The 19,652-nt window shown below is 44.1% G+C and overlaps 1 protein-coding gene across 23 annotated transcripts in view; it reads left to right on the plus strand.

The window, feature by feature from the left end:
• MAPK8IP3 (mitogen-activated protein kinase 8 interacting protein 3) overlaps positions 1-19,652 on the plus strand; it is a 74,520-nt gene that overhangs the window by 16,148 nt on the left and 38,720 nt on the right. For 10 of the 23 annotated variants that reach the window (XM_078381392.1, XM_078381391.1, XM_078381394.1 and 7 more), the window contains 6 exons: positions 3,153-3,396; positions 5,992-6,091; positions 7,699-7,817; positions 9,258-9,269; positions 13,017-13,034; positions 17,793-17,850. In XM_078381392.1, the coding sequence (XP_078237518.1) occupies positions 3,153-3,396; positions 5,992-6,091; positions 7,699-7,817; positions 9,258-9,269; positions 13,017-13,034; positions 17,793-17,850 (551 nt within the window). The remainder of the gene's footprint in view (positions 1-3,152; positions 3,397-5,991; positions 6,092-7,698; positions 7,818-9,257; positions 9,270-13,016; positions 13,035-17,792; positions 17,851-19,652) is intronic. The other 13 variants (XM_072982680.2, XM_072982685.2, XM_072982690.2 and 10 more) reach the window with 3 other exon arrangements.

The following is a 19,652-nucleotide window of genomic DNA, read 5'->3' on the forward strand; positions in this document are numbered from 1 at the left end:
GGCAGATTGTCTTTGGGCAAACGCTGGCTCTCTGGCTTGGAAACGGAGATGAGCACCGCCCCCTAGAGTCGGACACGACTGGACAAAAATTGTCAAGGGGAACCTTTACCTTTACCTATGCCTGAATTATTGCAAGAGGGAAGCTTATTGCAAATAATAAGTTACTACCAAGTTCTGGCCACAGTCAGTGGGAGTTGCAGTCCAGCAACATCTGGTCAACTACCTTTGCTCAACATCTGCCGCTCTGAACTGATATTTTGCTTACCGTAGTCCATGAAACGTATCCTTTCCTATGGCCTGGTGGAGTAGCTTTCTACATGCTCACAACACACCCACGCACGTACCCCTCTCAAGTTTGGTACTCTCAGTTCTTCTGAGCACGCTCAAGGTTTAAAGCAGGAATTTATCCAGCCTTACCTGGACATCTACTGTAGTCACAGAGAGTCTCTTTGTACTTTGATGCCAATCTGTTCTTGTTGTCCAGTCAAACACAACTGACACCAAAGTACTGCAAAGAACATACTTCTAACCTCAGCAACATCATATTTGCAAGACGTCCGAGTCTGTTGTTTATTGGAGAAGATTGTGCTTGGCCACCGAGAAGGTGTGACTGCAAAGGGTTAAGCAGCCATCTTTCCACGTGTTTCATTTCCATTCTGCTATACCTTTGTTTTGCTTGTCCGTCAGCTGTGTGACATCGTAGGCCAAATAACAGTTGTAAAATCCTAGATTAAAGCCAAGGAGGTTATCCCTGGTTTCCGAGTGACATATATTCTTGAAGTAACTGGGCAGATGCTGAGAGAGTTACACCAGTTATAGTGATTTGATACCATTTTAACTGTTGTTGTCCCGTCCTATGGAAACTTAGACTTTTCCTTTGGTGATGAACGTACTTGGAGTCAGTGTGGCATCCTTCCCGGACTTCACTGGAGAGTGCTAAGTACTTCACCAAACAATAAACCCTGTGTTTCCACAGGACTGAGTCATGGCAGTTATAGTGGTACCAAGCTATGGTAGTATAGATATTTCTGTTGATCTACAATCTTAGCCCAGAATCCCAGTGTGTGAGACTCCTGGCATGAGAGGCAAGTGCTTTGACGTTTTCCTCCTTTACACAATGAGGCATTCAGGACTTTGTTGTGTAAGCAGAAGTCATCTTGTCCCTGTGGTGATCACCATTTGTACATTGGGAAGTACCAGCAATCATGCATTCATACGCTGACAGGGATTCTCTCTCTCCCTCTGTGGCATTCGTTAGGCTCTTGACCTTAGTGCCTGGCATCAGACATGAGGAAAAGCATCTTTGGGGAGCCCACAGCTCCAAAAATACCATTGATGTTCCCACGGTCCAGGTCATGCTGGCTGGGAGAGTCTGGGAATTATAGTCTGAAATACCAACAGTATAAAAACTGGAAGAGGAGGGTAGGAAAACAATAGGGGGAAAAGAAAACAGAAAAGAAAAAGCAGCAGCCGGATCATGAGGCTTTCTGCAAATGCGACTCTCGATGGGAGGATCACTGTGGCTCATAGGCCCCCTAAGAAGGCATGGTGGGGCACCTGTGGGCTGGACATGACAGCCAGCCCTATGGATGTACCCAGACAATCATGCATGTGTTCCCCAAGGTACCATCACTCCGTGGTTGTCTAAACTTTTGTAGGTTTCCCCCATGTTTTAAAAGGTCGAATCCCCTCTCTTAAAAGTCTTACTAAGATTTAAGCCAAAATATGCACCCACCATTTTTTTGGCCTTCAGCTTCATTGGCACTGAAATGGAGGCTTGAGCTCTTCTGTGAATTTGTTTATTTATTTATTTATTTGATTTATATCCCGCCCATCTGGCTTGGTCGACCACTTTGGGCGGCTTCCAATAAGGTGTATACGAAAACATAAGAATTTTACAAACAGAACTTTGAACTCAGCCTGACCGTGAGTTGGCCGCCTTTGATGTAAACATGGAGCCCGATATTAAGTTGTAGATGGAATATGATGTGTTCTATCTTGAGAACAAGTTCTAGGCGGATGGCGTGGTTGATCCGTGGTTGCCTCCAGGTGCTTCCAGATTCACAGTGTAGGTGTCTCTCCCATTTTTCTTTCCATTGTGGATTTTTTTTTTGTAAGGAAAAACAGAGGAAGTAGCAGTGGGGGAAATACAGAGGATTACAAATGGAGGACCCTGTTGCTTGCCCTCTCTTTCCATCTAGAAAGCAAGGCACCTGCGCAGTTAAAACTTTGTCTAGTTGCGCCCATCACGTTTCCAGTGGTTCTTATATGGTAGAATCCATTCTTGGAGGTGTTACAGTCTATAGCAATCCTATCTTTGGATTATGGAGGAATGTCTCGTCCCTTGTCCCAGAGAAGGGTAACTTAGAAAAATGTAAACTCTATTGGGGTTTAAGTCTCTCAGATGATGTTTTGTTTATTAAATCCTTTAAAATCTTTAACCTCTCCTTTAAAAAAAATCTGGAAGTTTATTGTCTTCACGTGGCATTCCAAAATAGAGAGACTGGCCAATTTCCAGTGTTAAAACTTGTAAATAGGGTACCACAACTCCCTGAATCCTCTGCTCAGTCTGGCCAGCGGTCATGCTTGATGACGGAATCTGAGAGTTCAGAAATGGTTCCCCCCCCCCCAAAAAAAAATCCCACCCTCTCTGTCCACTTGCTTTCAGCCTAATTTCAAATGCTCTTTGAAAATGATCATTTCAGGCTCTGGTAAGCGCGATCCCTTGCTTGTTGGCCATTTATTGACCAAGGGGGAAGATGGAGAAGGGAGGAGAGGGATAATCAAAGTGACAGAGAGAGCGAGCAAGGGGTCCTGCCCAGTTTTGCTGTAGAGTCCTATCCACTCTAGATTTGGGTTATGCCTGAAGACAGCATCTGACCCTCCCAGCAGACAGATTGCCCCCAGGGTGCCAAAAGCACAAGTTTACCTCTTTGGATCGACACCACTGTTGCTCATTTTGTAGTTACACCTATGGGGTGTTTTTTTTTTTTTTTTTTTGGCACATTGCGCTCATATATCATTGTGCTCCAAGGCAGCCACTGACCCAGTAAATTGGGGTGGGTGGGAAATCAACTGATGCATGTGAGTGTCCTTTCTTTTCTCTTTTTCTTCTTTCTTCCTTCATGTCTCCAAATAATGTCCTACACTAGTGCCCGCCTGATGAAATGTCTGAATCCGGACAGTCCTCGGCAGCTGCGACACCGAGCACGACTGGAACAAAATCTAACACGCCCACCTCCTCCGTGCCCTCTGCTGCTGTCACCCCACTCAACGAGAGCCTTCAGCCCATGAATGACTACATCACGTCGAAGAACAACAAGCGGTCCCGGGAGAAGAGGAACAGTCGAAATATGGAGGTTCAAGTTGCTCAGGAGACGAGGAACGTGAGCATAGGTATGGCTGGCTCACAGGTCAGTCCACTTCACCTGCTCCTCTAAAATCATTTAAGTTTGAATGTGACACACCCTTCTTGGAGTAGAGCACCAAGATATGTAGGCAGACAACAGCTGGTGTTCGCATGTGGAATAATCTGGTAGATCACCAGATGACTTTGATGTACTTTCTGTCACTTTTGTTTCCTCTGGGTCTACGTGCAGATTGGTACTCATTGGTTTTCTCTCTCTTTTTCCCCCTCTGGGGTCTCTTCCTGCTTCTTGTTCTTTAGTTAGACAAGTTATTGTCAACAATAGACTTCATGCATGGAAGCCAGTTTTAGCCGTTTCTATGAGTTTTAGGGAATATTTTTCATCCGATACTCTCTTTAAATGGATTTTCTGAATAGTAAGTGGGGTATTTGCTGTTATGTTTTTTTTCTGCCTAATTACCAGTCTTCAGAATAGCTAGTTCCACTGTTCTGATTTTCTTTCTGTATTTAAAACATTCATAGCCCAGCCTATATCACGAGATTTCAGCGTAGGTTATAACACATAATCAGTAACCATAAGATCAGCATCCGGCTGCTGCCCTATGCCAGTAAAATATCAATTAACGTTAACAATCCGTTGTCCCTCAATTTACTTCTGAGAAGTGCACCACACCCATTTCTGGAATGTCTTGTATCTACCTTTGCCAAAACACATGCTTGTATATGATTAATACATTAAAAATATTGTTACCCCACCTTCAAAGGACCCAAGGCAGCTTACATCATTGAAAAGATAATATTTAAAAGCTAATAACAATAAATATACAAATATTTTTTGAAATTAAGTATTATATTAAAAAGCAGTCAATAAAATCAGTTCTAAAAACGCATTTAAAAGCAACAAAGAATCCATTAAAAAAAAAACCCTCTCAAACCAGCAGTTACTAAGGAAAAGCCTACCTGAAGGGAAAGGTCTTCACTTGCTTGCAGAAGGACAACAAAGATGGGGCTGGGCTGGCTTCCTGTGGAAAGGAGTTCCAGAGTCTCGGGGCAGCAACAGAGAAGGCCGCCTCCTGTGTCCCCACCAAACACACCTGCAGAGGGGAGTTGAGATCAAGAGAAAGGTCTCTCCTGATGATCTTCATGCCCAGACAGGGTCATAGAGGGAGATACAGCCTTTTAGATAGCTTGGATTAATGTAGTGAAATTAAATTCATGGTAGGATCAGGACGTTTGGCTTCCTGAAGTGCGGCAGCAAATGAGATCTCAGAGGTTGCCATGTTATCTTGACAAAAAAGCTCAAGAGTACATCTGCTGGAGATAATGACGGAGAAACCTTGGTCTCAGGATGTAAACAAGGAGAGCCCTTTATTTTGTAAATTGTCTACAATAAAAAAATGTTCTTATATACTTTTTTGTAATTCTACAGCCCCTGAAGAAGGCGCAGTAACTATTGGGCTTAAACGCTTTGGGCCTGTTTTGTTTTTTTAAACGAGAGATCATCTACAAAACAACGTGTTTTTCTTGTTTGCATCTTGAGACCATGGTTTCCCTTCACCATTATGTTATTTTGACACCTGAGGCAGAAGATCCTACAAGCCTCTCTTTCTGTCTGTCTTTTTTTTTCATGAGAATTAAAATGCAGCCTTAATAATACCTAGGTGGTTAATTGCTGCCCTTTTTTTTTTTTACTCTATATCAGTTGTCTGGGATGGGCTGTCTGACTTAGCTAATGGCTTGGCCAGCATCTTAGCCACAGCATCGTGGTATGTAAAGGCTGATGACCAAAGATAGTCAGCTTCCTAGGGGAAAACACAAGATGACACACCATTCCTGTTTTATGTCAGAAAGTTGATAAAGTATTTCATCTCTGCTGGTGGGGTAGTGTGGGCAGGAAACTACTTGAGGTGATACTGGTAGACCAAGGGGTAAACCGGCGTTTCTGTCCTCCAGTATTTTGATGCTATTCCCCACCTACTTCAGTGTCTGCTGCATGAGACAGCTCCCTCACTGTGACTTACATTATGGCTTGTTCTGATGTGTGGAAAAGGAGAGGTTCTTGACCAATGTTTCGGAAGATCTTTGGTCTTAAACACAGATTATGTTACCTAATCTCCTCCTTAATTGTAAAAATATTAGGTATTGATTCTGGTAGAGTGCAGAACGTATAGCTGGTAAAGAGGAGTGACTGAGAGAAACTCAAAATTGAGTAGAAGAAATAACTTACATGTTTTTCCTTCAAGAAATGTATTCAGGGGATACTACAGGAGAAACAGCTTTAACTGAGTTACAGAAACCTATAAGCTATCCTCTGTTTTTGTACGCCTTTTAGTTCATTATGGACAAGCCATGTGAATTTTCCTTTCTGTCGCTCAGGTGAACCAGGAGGTTATTGACAAGAGAAAAAAGGAAGAAGGAAACATATCAATCTGTGTGTAGATCTAGAAAAGACAAAAGGGAAGGCTAGACCTTGCCTGCCCGTTTTGATAATCCACACCCTAATTCAGAACATTTGATACTCTATTCCTACATTAAGTGGAAGCGTAAATCCCCCTTTGAACACCAGAAATGTCAGTTCTCTTCCTGGGTGAAAATGCTTCTCTTTCTCTCTTTCGTCCTACAAGGCATGGGAAGCAGTGATGAGGGATCAGATTTTCAAGATATTGACTCCACTCCGGAGCTGGACATGTGCCAGGATCCCCGACTAGAACGCACAGGAAACAGGTCAGAGTGCTTTTATTGCAGACATTGTGCCCTTTTAAAGGCAAGCTGTCGTGGATTTTGTTTGGCACGGCATGGCCATTAATGGAACCCACAGCAACTGGGGATGTACAGGAAACCATAGTTGTGTCTAACAGAGCTTTGAAAAGTTACTTTTTTGGACTAAAACTGCTAAAAATTCCCCAACCAACATGGTCACCTGGACAGGGGTTTTTGGTAGCTGTAGTATGGTAAAGGGGCGTGGTGGCACTGTGGGTTAAACCGCTGAAGCCTCTGTGCTGCAAGGTCAGAAGATCTGCAGTCGTAAGATCGAATCCACGTAATGGAGTGAACTCCTGTCGCTTGTCTCAGCTCCCGCCAACCTAGCGGTTAGAAAGCATGCAAAATGCAAAAATGTGAGTAGATAAACAGGTTACCACCTTGTCGGGAAGGTAAACGGCATTCCGTGTCTAGTCACGCTGGCCACGTGACCACGGAGGATTGTCTGCAGACAAAACGCTAGCTCTATGGGTTGGAAATGAGCACCGCCGCCTAGAGTCGGACACGACTGGACAAATTGTCAAGGGGAACCTTTACCTTTTTACCTTTACTTTAGTATAGAAAAGTAGCTTTCTTCTGCTTTCAGCAGCCATTGCTGCTTCTAAGTTAAACATCTTTCAGGAGGCTGTCATTTGAAGCAGAAAAAAAGAAGTATTGATGAAGAGAAGGATAGTGTCGCATTTTCACTACCTCTTTGCTTCAGGTCAACGATAAAAACTGATAGATGATTGTGTTTCCACAGGCTGTTTGCATGTGTTAGTAGGTTATGGAGAACTTTGGAAAACTGTCTCTTTTCCCTAGCACCATGTAACACTTTAAACAGTCCACCAGCTTTACGATGAGGGAGAGGTGGGAATTGGCAGAGGGCAGAAGCAAAAGAAGGGTGGGTGGGTTGTGGGCGATGGCACAGATAAAGCCAGATCATATTGAGGGGCTGCAAAACAATCCACAGTCTCTATGTGATCATGTAATCTGGACAGGTGCGTAAAACAGGCTGCAAATCAAGCCACAGCAAAGCCAAATTGCTTGCCAGTATAATTGCAGCCTTAGACACTCTGCCCATCAAAAGCTAGCATGTCATGGTGTTGTTTTGCTAGCTTAAATTTTTCTTTAACATGTCAGGTTTTTAAAACAAACAAACAATTACTTAATTTATATATTTCATATTATTAAACCTGAACACTCTAAGTAGGAAGCCTGTTGTCACTGGCTATCTGACGTGATACATTTTTGGGAGTGTTGCCTTATTTATTCACTTGTAATACCCCAAACGTTTTGATTCTTCTGGTTGTTGTGGGTTTTTCAGGTTCTTTGTCCATGTTCTGAAGGTGGGCAGAGTTCTTACTCCAGTCCTCTGAAGATGCTGGCCACAGAGACTGGCGAAACGTCAGGAAGAACAACCTTCAGAACACGGCCAAAGAGCCCGAATAACCCACAACAACTATTTTGATTCTTCTTCTTGTTGGATTGGGATATTTGAGTGAAATGATGGCTGGTTTGCAACACTAATCGGGGAGATCCAACGTATGCTTACTTGCCACTTTTCTGTGGTTTTTCTCTTTGCCCAACAGCCCAACTCAGGGGATTGTCAACAAAGCCTTCGGCATCAACACCGACTCGCTCTATACAGAACTCAGCGAGGTGGGCTCGGAGGCTATTGGGGATGTGGACGAAGGAGCAGACCTGCTAGGTAAAGGATGCAAAAAGCAGTCTTCTTATATTATTTTGTTGCTTATTTTCACAACAGCCCTTTGAAGCATTTATTTATTCATTTATTTATTTAATCACATTTATACCCTGTTTTTTCCAGATAATGAGGTCAATGAAGGCAGCTTAGGAGTCTTAAGTTGGTAGTTAATAATGGCTTGGGTAAATGGCTGAAGAAGCAATTTTAATCGTTCCGCGCTTCCCTGCCCTGGTGTCCTTTTTGGTTCCTTGGATGACAAGGATGAAATTTGTCCTCCTTCTCTAGCCAGGGAAGAGGCAATTCCAGGTTGGAGAACGACTGAAGCTGCTCAGCCATTCCCCAACCCGGAGCCCTCTATTAGGGTTGAATGACAGTCCCCATGATCCTTAAACAGCATAGCCTCTGGACAGACTCTCTGGGGAAGCTGAGAAGTAGGAGTTCAACAGATCTGGAGGGCTGCATTACAGGGGGAAATAAATAATATAGCCAGTCCAGTAGTGAAAGCAGTGAAGTGAATGGGGGAGAGGAATCACAGAGGCAGGAACCTGGATCATGGAAATCTTGGCTTAGAAAAGAGTCAAGAAACTATCTAAAAATACGTACACCACCGTTCTCTGCTCTCAGTTGCTTTAAGCCAGGAATGTCTACTTTGATTTTGGAGGCCACATTGGCTAACATGCCAGCTTTCAGGGTCTGCCAACTCCCCACCCCCTCCCCATTGTGGTGGCAAGCCATCAAAGCAGCCTCTGCCCCATTTGGCAGAATGCATCCGTGGCTGTAGCAGCCCTGTGATGCTGAACGATGCTAGAATGTCTTCCTTCCCCCATAGAGCTCTCTGATACTGGGGAGCAAAGTGTCTCACAGGATTCCGTTATGCTTCTTAGGAGTTGTTTTGCTTGTCGTAGTGGCCACGGTTTTGGCATTGAGGCTTACAGAGTCGGAAACGTGCAGCGAGCAGTTACTCCTCCTTGCACTAGCCCAGCCCTCTGCCAAAGAGTGAAATCTCCAACTAAACCATCTGTGTGGCTCAGAACAAGAAAGAAAGCAATCCGAAATTCCAATCATGAAAGAGAAATGGAGAGGAAATCAGGGGGAATAGCTTTTGCCCTGCAGTTTAATCTAAAGAGTTGTATGAAATGAGAAAAATGAGGTTGGATCAAGATGTTTTGACAGTCGTTAGGCTCCTCCCTTGTAGGTTCGCCTGAAAAACCAATCTCCCTACCCCAAACGTCTTAATGTCCCTTACATAGATCCATGCTGTTTGCAGCCATAGAGGCACCTTTTACTATTTCATGCCTTTTGACATTGAAATGGCAAGATCATTGTTGATTTTCTTTTAAGTTTTGCTTGGTTTCAGTCACTGATTTAATCTCTCTTTCCCTCCCCCACTTCCTCCACGCCCCCCACCCTGTCTCTCTGTGCTTCGCTGGACATGGCCCTTAGGGGAGTTTTCAGGTGTGTATCTCTCCTCTGTTCAGATCCCTTGTTTATTTCCTTTTCTTCTGTTTTCCTCCCCCCCCTTTTGCTCTTTTTTTTTTAATGGAATTATGTGGGTATACACATGTGATACTCCCCTGCTCGTGTCCAATCACAGTTGGCTTTGCGGATGTGGTCCTGGCTTTCTTTCATTTTGATTGGCTTTCACAACTACGGTTCCAAACCCTGTAGAACATTCTCTGCTTTCTCTACTCATGTCTGCTGCATCACGGGAAAGCTTTTTTCCCTAGCATCTTTCTACTGCAGTCTTCCTCCACTCTTTCTGCTTTAACCTTTCCCTGTTTGGGATCGAGGGTGTGAACCACGAAACCTACCCTGGATTTATGTCTCCTTTGAGCTGGGAAGTTTTTTTGTTTGGTTAGCTAGTTTGATTTTATATTTGAGGGCAAGCGTTGGATCCAAATTTTGAATTTGTATCCTCTGCTTGAACGGTAAATTGAAGATTGAGTGTTTCTTCATTTCACAAATTCCATTGGTTAGTCCCGGACCTTCCTCAAGAAGGCTTGTGGGCATTGAAGAATGATAAAGACTCAGTGGTTGTAGAATGGGAGGCTGAGAATCAGGTTGAGAAGGACTGTGTCGATCAGGAATACAGTGGTGCCTCGCATAGTGACGTTAATCGGTGCAGCAAAAATTGCTGCAAAGCCATTTCATCGCTATGCAATTTTAAAAAGCCCATAGGAATGCATTGAAACCTCTTCAATGTTTTCCTATGGGCTTAAAACTTACCTTTAAGTGAAGATCCTCCATACGGTGGCCATTTTCACTGCCCGGTAAGCGTAGAATCCATCCCTAAACACAGCGGGCGGCCATTTTGGAACTGCCGATCAGCTGGGGGAAAATCATCGCTTTGCGATAATCGGTAAGTGAAACAGGGTACCGATCATCGCAAAGCGATTTTCCCCCATTTAAAACATCGCAATGTGATCGCAAAAGCGATCGCAAAAAGTTCGTCGGTATGCGATTTCATCATTAAACGGGGCACCCGTTAAGCGAGGCACCACTGTAGTTTTAGCTTTAAAAAGCAGTACGGGCCAAATAGCATCTTTCCTTGAAAGCCTAATATGGCTTTCATGGTTAGTGATGTATTTAAGGATTGGTTTTTATCAGTTCCACCTCCCCCAGTGAGTTTCTATGGTTGAGGGGGGGGGGAATTGAACCCAGTTCTCCAGAATCCTAGTCCATCCTTCTATCCACTACACCACTCTTGGTCCTAGCAGATCGTTAGGGAGAAGTAAAATGATGAGCTGGAGAGGGAAGAGTTCAGTGAGGCAAAGTTTAAACCAGGGTAGCCTTCTTGCTACCAGTGTTGGATTCTGTGTAGCTATGAAGCAGGAGCTACAAGCTAAGCGTAATGGATAAAGCCCTTCTGGATGGTCAGCTCCTAGAGTTACCACCCCAAAACAGTGTGTAAACATCCCATCTTCCTTTCAATAGCAGATTTTCTGTCGAAGGGAAAGAACATTGTTGAAATTGTGAGAAAATATGGCAGGGTTCCAAAGGAAGGAGGTATTGTCTGGGACACACAAAGACATCCTCTTTGCTGTTCTAAAATGGTGTGAAAGAAGCAGATTGATGTAATCATCTGGAAGCCGCCATATATTTTTCTCCACTGCTTGGAAAAGCGAGGTTTTTGGATTATTCCTGCCAGAATCCTGGAAGATTTGGGGAGCTAAAGTCCAAAAAAAGAGGAGACTTTTCTAGGCTCTACTTTTGTCATTAAGATAAGATTTGGGAGTCCTTTCTAACCTTCCAGGTGAAAGAGGAACCAGCGGGCTGCAGCAAGAGTCCAAGAAGATGTTACTCTTCAGGAAATTATCTGCCCTCTGTCCCTTATTGCTCAGTATGTGGGACCACAGTGCATGGATCATTTTGTTCAGTTCTGAAGAAACATTGATGGAAGGAAATTTGTTTTAGGGAAGCTTTGCCTCCTGTAGCAACCTCGTCCATTTTACCTTATGTGAGAACAATGCATGACTTGTGGGTTGGGTGCAGACCTTCCCCATTGTAGGGCCCATGGAGCACACCTTCTCTCCAAAACAAAATGTTTAAAACATGAAGAATTATGCTGTAGGAAACATGAGTCTGTTTTAAATCAGAGTGCGCAGCCTCTTGTGCATTGTCTTTTGAGTTTAACACACGGAAACTGTGTTTTATTCATAACCAGAAATGGACTTCCAGTGTCAGCAGGAGGAGATGTTACAGCCCACATTGGGTCCAGATGATGATGAATTAGCCTTAGGACAGATGAAAAATGACCCCAGCCCTGCTCTGTGCTCCTCTGGGGAAGCCATCTTGAAGAGGCAAATACTGTATGTAGTGCAATAGCTGATACTTGTGGCGAGACCCAACAAGTGCAGTGTTTGCATTATCATTTTCTGCCACTCATGAAGCTAACGTTCATTTTAGACACCTGAATCAAAGCAGTCATATTAATACTTTAGCCCAAGCACCAAAATGATCAAACTGGTAGTCAACCTTGTAGCAAAAGGTAGGAAATAGGTTTTTTTGAGATGGTCCCTGCCAGGGAAGGCTTTGGAAGACCTGCTGCCAGTTGGTGTCGGCTGGGTGAGGAGAGGCCTTCTAGACATTTTGACTAAGACTTCCCACCATCTCTTAGGTACGGTCCTGCTTGGATTTTCAGGGGTCGATATAAACAACTTGAAGGGCATTGCAATGCCGGCACTGAATGAAAGCTTCATGAATCCCTTCATGAAGGAAACAGTTGGGGGTAGGGACCATATCAAGGAGAGACAGGGATAGCTTAAAACCAGAACTCAGGAACATTCCTTTTTTTGGACTGTAACTGGAATTCCCTAGCAAATATGGCCAGTGGCCATGATGGCTAGAGGATTCTGGGAGTAGTAGGTCAAAGCAGTAGTGCGGACTCTGCTTGGGGAAAAAAAAAGTTTTCCTCAGCCTGGTGTCCCAAGGATGTGTTGGACTTTTTCAGTCCTCCGTGCTCTGTGGCTCAGAATAGTTGGATAGTTATTGAAGAAGATGGGATTTTGTCATTGGAGAAGACAGGCATTTTTTTTTGGGGGGGGGGTTACTCCCAACCCAAGATGGATGTCCATTAGATCCATGGTTTCCAATCTTTCGTTTTAGAATTTACACCCAGGGTCCCTGGCCGTTGGCTATTCTGGCTGACCCTACTGGGCCCTGAAGCCCATAATACTTGGAGAGCCCACACTTGAGACCAACTCTCAAATGAATGCCTCAAAGTGGTGGCCGTTGGGGGGGGGGCATTTTCAAGTGGCCGTCCTTTTGAAAATCAGAAAGAGAGCATCCAGCAAAATTGCCCCAGCTTTCATTTCCCTGACTGCCACTCAACTGTCCATGCTGTCATTTTTGGTTGCTGTGGCCATGTTAATCCCGAAGGGCCATTTCTTCATCAGTTTAGTGAATGACAACAGAACAGGACTTGCCTGCTAGTTCAGTGCCTTTAAAACTCTGAAACTGCCCTCCCTCTTTAGTGGAATCCAAGGAGGCAGACCGAGAATGGCTCTTTCTGCTACATAAATGGGTTTCTGCACACGTACATGCTAAAGAGAGCATCAGCATTTTTGCTGTTTACAGATTTGTATTTAATTGTTGCTTTCTCTTTCTCTTTTCTTCCCCTTTCTTCTCTTCTTTGCCCTTATCTTTTTTCTATTCCTCCACCCCGAACCCTTCTTCTTTTCTCATATGGAATGACTTTCATAGTGCGGGATGATTTCTTTGGTAAGGCGAAGGCCATTTTTAAACATATGGGTGTTCCCCTCCCTGCTTTGTGTTCACTCAGCATCTTTTCATCATGTCAAGTTTTTTTTTTCTCCATTGGGTTTTCTTGGGACTCATTTTTGTTCTTTTCCTGTCATGGTGATAATGTTGTTTTCTTAAAAAGAAGTAGATCATTCTTCAGTTACCATTGTTTGAAAGATAAATCTCGTTTGTTTGGGAATGTCGGTGGTTATCCGCTTCGATGTTTCAGGCAACTCACAAGATGTGGGTCAAGGGATGTGGCTATGTGTAAGCTTTCCCTGATTATTTCTTCTTTGAACTGTTAACAACAACAACAAAAAATTCTGTGCATTTTACTGAAGCAATTCTACCCCATAGACCCTGTTGTGATTTTGCTAGGAGTTGGGCCAGTAGTTCAAAAAGCGGATGTTAATATTTCAGAACTCTTATTTTAGAACAACTTCGTGTTCCAGGTTGTTCTAAAAAATAAAATAAAATAAAATAAAATAAAATAGCTAGACTAGGAGTTGAATTGGGCTGAATCTGAACAGGGTCACTTTGAGGTGCGGTATATCATTTATGGTGTTTCTCGCATCCACATGCAACGATCATGTGGTTTCAAGGCAGGAAACCACGCTGCACTTCAACTGACCTTATTTAGCCTGTTCCTTTCTATAAAGGGAAATGGGGGGGGAATAGCAAAAAGAAAAAAGGATTCCCCCCCCTCGCTTTGTCCCCTGCTGTCTTCTCTGTGGGGGGAAAGCTGTCGTTTTTTTTAAAAGGATTTTTAAGAGGCATGGCACTAAATTGGTTTGCCAGTCAACCAAATCTGTGCTGGATAACGTGGGATTTTAATTAAAGAAAAACCTTTGCATCCTCTTCTGTTTCTTCCTTTGTAGGGTAGCGAGAGGAAGCTTGACATTTCTTCATAACTGGTTAGATTTTGAAGTGGCTTAAACAAAGCAACAGCCATACATCCACTGTAATTTGATCCTGGCAATTGCGCATATCAGATCCAAACCAAAAAGGGAGCGATCCTACCCTTTAAAAACAGTGACTCATGGCAGGAACGCAAAAAGGTGAAGGTAGGGATTGTTAAGGGATGAGCTGGTTTGCAATAGCCAGTACATCGTGTAAGTTGCTGGAAGAAGGAGTGAACCAGGCTGTTCCCAAAGTGGACCAAAGAGCAGGACGAAATGCTATCAGATCTCACTCTTGGTCTTTTCTCCCTGAATGGCCAACTTCCAACAGTGAGAGAACAAGTTATTCATGGTTTCTTCCCAGCCTAGTACAGTTATGTCACGGGAAATTTACTATGTACATTTTTTTTTAAAGGTGAACCTTGCAACTCTCTAAAAAACCCAAATCAAGAACCAGGCCACCAGAAGTAGGAAAAGCTGACCTATAGACTTCCTTTTTTGGGCTCAATTTCCTAGAATTCTGCCTGGGGAATTCTTGCTGACTTCCGGGAACTGGAGTGCAAAAAAAAAAAAAATAAAAAAAATCTGAAGGTCTCCTACCCGATAAGATTTGTTTTCTTGAGAAGCTTAGAGAAATGCCCCTACCATGCAGCGTACAGTAAGTACCTCCCTTGGTAAGCCCCGTTCCAAACTGCCCCTATGAATATTCATTTCCTGCAGTACTTTTATCCTGGCAGATGGGCCCTGACTTTCCCAGTGGTTGCAAAGATGCCTCAACAAGACGTCTTCCTGTGTTGAAGCCGCTAGGATTGCCAGTTGCCTCTAGAACCAGCATCAGAAGGTCAGCATCTTTGCCACAGGGCACTTCCGTACAGCCCTGCGGTTCCAAGTTTCGTAACCCTGTTGCTCTTTCTTTCACGTCTTTCTGTCTCCTTTGCGAGTGAGCAGAACGGAGCAATATTCTCTGTTTTGCACCCTCCCTACTGGGCACTCGAATGTATTCATTCTAGACAGCCAGGGGGTGCTTGGACATCTGGTGTTTTGGACTGTAGCTCCTAGAATCTCCCTATAGGAATGGTCACTGACCATGCTAATGGGTAGATCATCAGAGCTGTTGTCTAAAAAGTCCTTTCCCCCTAATCCATGGACAGTGGCAAAGAGAAGGGGGCTCATTCAAAGGAATCTTGCAAATTATGCCTTACATCTCCTTTTGTACGGAGGCTCCCTTCCTCAGCATCCGACAGTATCTGTTTTGCACCTGGCTCTACGTATTGGACTTCCGTGTTCCAGTAAAAGATCAGCGTAAATCCCAGCATCCTGAAGTTTGTCCAAGATATATTGTGTGCTAAAAAATAAATCAGGTTTCATAATGAGAAACGTGATTTTTCTCATTCATAATGAGAAATGTGATTTATAGGTTGAACAGCTAACATGGCCACTGGCATATTGTTTGCTGGATCTGAGAGTTGTAGTCCAAAAAAGTAGCATTTTCCCATGTCTACCGAGGCTTCTTGCAGATGCACTAACTGGGCAACCTGCATGAGTTGTGGATCGCTGCTGAGTGTCCACGCCATGAGATAGATTTGGAGCTCACTATCCATTGTGTGGACAGCTGACAGTTTGCTGCTAACACACTAGAGTATTTAATCTCTTGTTCCAGAGTTAGATGTGAATGCTTACGCAAAGTTTGCAGATGAATGACACGCAGACCTCTTGTTGTCTGAAACATCAAAAGGGATTTGCCCCTTCCTTTCCTACTGACTGTCGTGTTGTTCTCATCCCTCCCCTCTCCCGGGATATGACTGCTGCTGCTTCTCCATCCTTGTTGGAAAACTTGCCTTGACCGTCCATCTGTTCATTCCATCTCATTGTGGGAAGAAGGTCCGTGTGCTGGCCTGGTGTATCGTGATGTGTCCTCACTCTTTGTACTCTGCCATGATTCTCTCTTTTTTTTGACTTTTTATTTGCCTTGACTATATGTTTGCCGTCATCCTCCAAAAGCAGGCTGAATGATCAGCAAAATAATGTTTCTCTACACAGTGTGAAGTGAAAGGTAGTTTGAATCTAGGAAGGAGATGATAACCGCTGTTGCATGATGCCAAGATTTTTGCTCTCATTGATCTCACATTAAGCAAAACAAGTCAGATTATACATTCCATTCTGTGGTGAGTTGCTAGTCTGGATTACATCCGGTAGGAAGCCTGAGACTCTTCAGTGTCACCATTACTGAAGAGTAATGTCACCATTATCAGTGGTGGAGAATCATGGGAGTTGTAGTTCAGTAACATTTAGAGGGCCAGATCCCTGGCCCCCTCTATTTTATAGGGTCAGCATTTGAGAGAAGGACTCTCCTTAACTTCACAAGAACCATCCTCTGAGGTTTTGCGGTGTAGTGAAAATTTGAACCCCCCAGTGCATGTTCCATATTCTTTCTGTTTATACCACAGTGGCCCAATTCACTCTTTCCTGCTTTCTGTTCTACATTAACAACATTCATGCCCAAAACAGCTCCAAAAGGTTTTGAAAGGCACTTTTTATATGCAGCCCAACGGGCCTTTATTGGTAAGCAAGTCTTCAATATGTTCAGGGAAGTAAGCATGCTTAGGATTGCAGTCATAAGAGGAACCTGGCGAATGATCAAACTCTGGTTTCCTTAAGCTCCTAGGTAGCCAATGGCTGAGTGGGAAATTCCGGTATTTGTAGCCCAGTCTTCCTTGTCCCATTCCATGCTCCATTCCATAAGTTCTCAGGCTTTCTTAGAACCCAGTTAAGGAGATCTCCTTACCGCCTTGTGCAGTTATAAGCCCGTAGTCATAACCATGATGGAGGTAGCAAGCTAGAAGTCACTGGTACAGCGTTATCCTTCTGATCCAGGTATTGCTTGGCCAGACCCAATCCTGTGGATTCTTCCTCTGCACCTAACCACAACGGACCCTTCACAGCCAGTTTCTTTTTCTTTTCAAATGAAAAATATCAAGCCCATAACTCTTTGAACAAGGGGGAGAGTTTACCATGTCATTGCATCAAAACGTACTGTGTGAGGTACATTAATGGGTTTTTTCCAGGCAAATAGAAGTAGAATAAACATTTTAGGGATTGATCAGGTCACTGTCGAAGAGAGAGCCACATGCACCATGTGGCGTGATTCCAAAGCCCTCTGAAACAGAGAAATTCCCACCTCTGGCCAGATCCATCTGCCTGTTCCCTGGGAGTCTGGTGGATGGAGTTGAGGGGCAGAGGAAGGAGAAGAGAAAGAAAGGAAGGGAGTGACAGAGAGAGAGAGGGAGAGAAAAAGAGGGTTGCAGAAGGGCTAGGAAAAGTGGAGCTTCTGCCCACTTGGACGCGGTGACCTTAAGCCCCATCTAGAGTTTTAGAAGAATCACTTTTTTGGACGACAATTCCCGGAATCCTGCAGCCAGGACTACCAGGCCCTGCTGCCCCAAGGAATTCTGGGAAGTGTTGCCCAAAAAAATAACTTTCCCAGCAGCGGTTCCATCCACCACAGCTGGATGTCTTCTGCAAGATTCTTCCGAAGGGAATGCTGTCCTCAGTAGAAAACAGCTGTCTCTTCTGTGCCAAATTCTGGACGAGGTCTCGGTGTTTGAGGGAATAGGTCTGTCTTGTCTTTCCAGAAATGTTTCTTTTTCTTTGGCGATTTCAAGTAGGCAGATTGCTCTTTGCACTGTGCAGCAAAACATATCCTTGCGGGCTTACGAACCACGGGTTTGCTTCTCCTAAGTGAGAAGAATTTGCCCAGAACGATCTTGAATTCTGTCTGTTGCAGCTCAAAAACCTTGTGTCGTCTTTTTTATTATTATTTTTCTTTCCCCTCTCCCAGGGATGGGCAAAGAAGTGGGGAATCTGTTGATGGAGAACACACAGCTGCTGGAAACAAAGTAAGGCACCCCTGATTGGCAAAAGTTTTTGCTTGTTCGCTCTCGTGTTCTACATGTGTATGATTGAGCCCTTGCGAGATCTGCAGGCTGCCGTTTGGATCATTCACTTTTCCTTGGACAACCGAGCGCACCGCCTGATCTTGCTTTGGCAAAAGCTGCAGAAAGTAACATTCGGGGGTCACCCTTTATCCTGCAAAAACTTGCCTTTCTCATGTTGTAATTTTGGGGCAATCTTTAAACATACATTCTTATGTATATAGAGGCAGACAATGTTTTAATTTCTGATGAGGTCATCAGGTCATCCATTGCAACAAAAACAGCATGCTGCTGCACCCTGAAGGCTAATAGATTTATTATAGCAAATACTTTTGTGGATGGAAATCTGCTTCATATACATTAAATGTCAGTTCTGCATAATTTCAAGGATAGAGGTGATGCATGGTTGAGAATGAGGCTGTATGTAGAGAATGTAGAAGAAAAAGAAATGCAGAAACGTATTGATTATGTGATTAACTGGCCCCACACTGTTGTTGTTGATGAATAGAGTTTAGGAAAGTTATTTTTTCAGTCTCCAGCTCCCAAGATCTGCCAGTTAACATAGCCACTGGGGATTTGGGCAACTATAGCCCTCCAAGGCAGTGTTCACGAGCCCTTTTGAACAGTCCTGGCACGAGGTAAGACAGTTAGCACATGAAGCCAGCTTAGGGGCTTGTGACACCTTCCAAAATTTTGGTGAGACACCTTATTGACTCAGTCCACCAGATGGAAAGAAACTATGATCTCAATCCAGGTCTCTTTTGATACACTAGAATTCCTAATGAATTGCAGCTCAGCTATTTTTTAAATGGTGTTAAGCGGACTGAGTGGTTTCAGAGAAGTGTCACCTCTAGTAGTGTTGCAAGAAACAGGACAGTGCTGCTGTCTTGATTAGTGTAAGCATCATCGTCTACTGGGGCAGCAGGCTGCCTGCTCAAACGCTCCCCTCCTCCTATCACCAAAAAGCAAGGAGATTATTTGAAAGCCTAGAAGGGGCCATGTGCTCTGGCTGCATGTTTCATTTTCTTGCAGTTCCCTCTCTGGGATCCCAGGTGGGAGGAGATAGTGGAGCATCTATGCGTTTTGTTGAGTGGCTTGTCTACTACCGATTCACCCCGCGATATGCATAAGAGTTCTTCGTTTTGATTTGAAAGTCATGTGACAGTGACACGGTACACAAGTCACTGTCCGTGTGTCCTTGAGATATAGTGGTTAAGGTGTTGCATTTTTACACTGCTCTTCTTGGGAAAACCTTAATACATTTTAAGCTGTGTTGTAGGGCAGTGGTCCCCAACCTTGGGCTTCCAGGTGTTCTTGGACTTCAACTCCCAGAAATCCTGGCCATCACAGCAAGTGGTGAAGGCTTCTAGGAGTTGTGGTCCAGGAACATCTGGAGGCCCAGGTTGGGGACCACTGTTGTAGGGACTGCACAGACTTCTAAAATTGTTTCATTTGAAGCTTGCCCACTCTGCCATCTCCCTGACCACCTGCCCCAGTTGCTGGAGTGAGTTGAGGGAGGGGAGAGAGAGGGCTAAGCTCTTAGATCGCTTAGTGGCTTCTGTCCACTAGAGCAGTCGGGCAGGGAGTAATTTTTGGCAGGAGAACAGGGCACGTGGGTCAATTCAAGGCATTAAACCCGTGATTCAGCCCCCAGCTAAAGTAAACGACCCTGCTGGGAGGAAGTTAAGTGATACACTTCCAAACATGAGTCCAAGAGAGAGAGAAAAAAACCCCCAAATCCACTGTGCATTGTATGATAAACTTTT

The sequence above is a fragment of the Pogona vitticeps genome, chromosome 13, assembly GCF_051106095.1.
Source record: "Pogona vitticeps strain Pit_001003342236 chromosome 13, PviZW2.1, whole genome shotgun sequence".
Classification (NCBI taxonomy): Eukaryota; Metazoa; Chordata; class Lepidosauria; order Squamata; family Agamidae; genus Pogona; species Pogona vitticeps.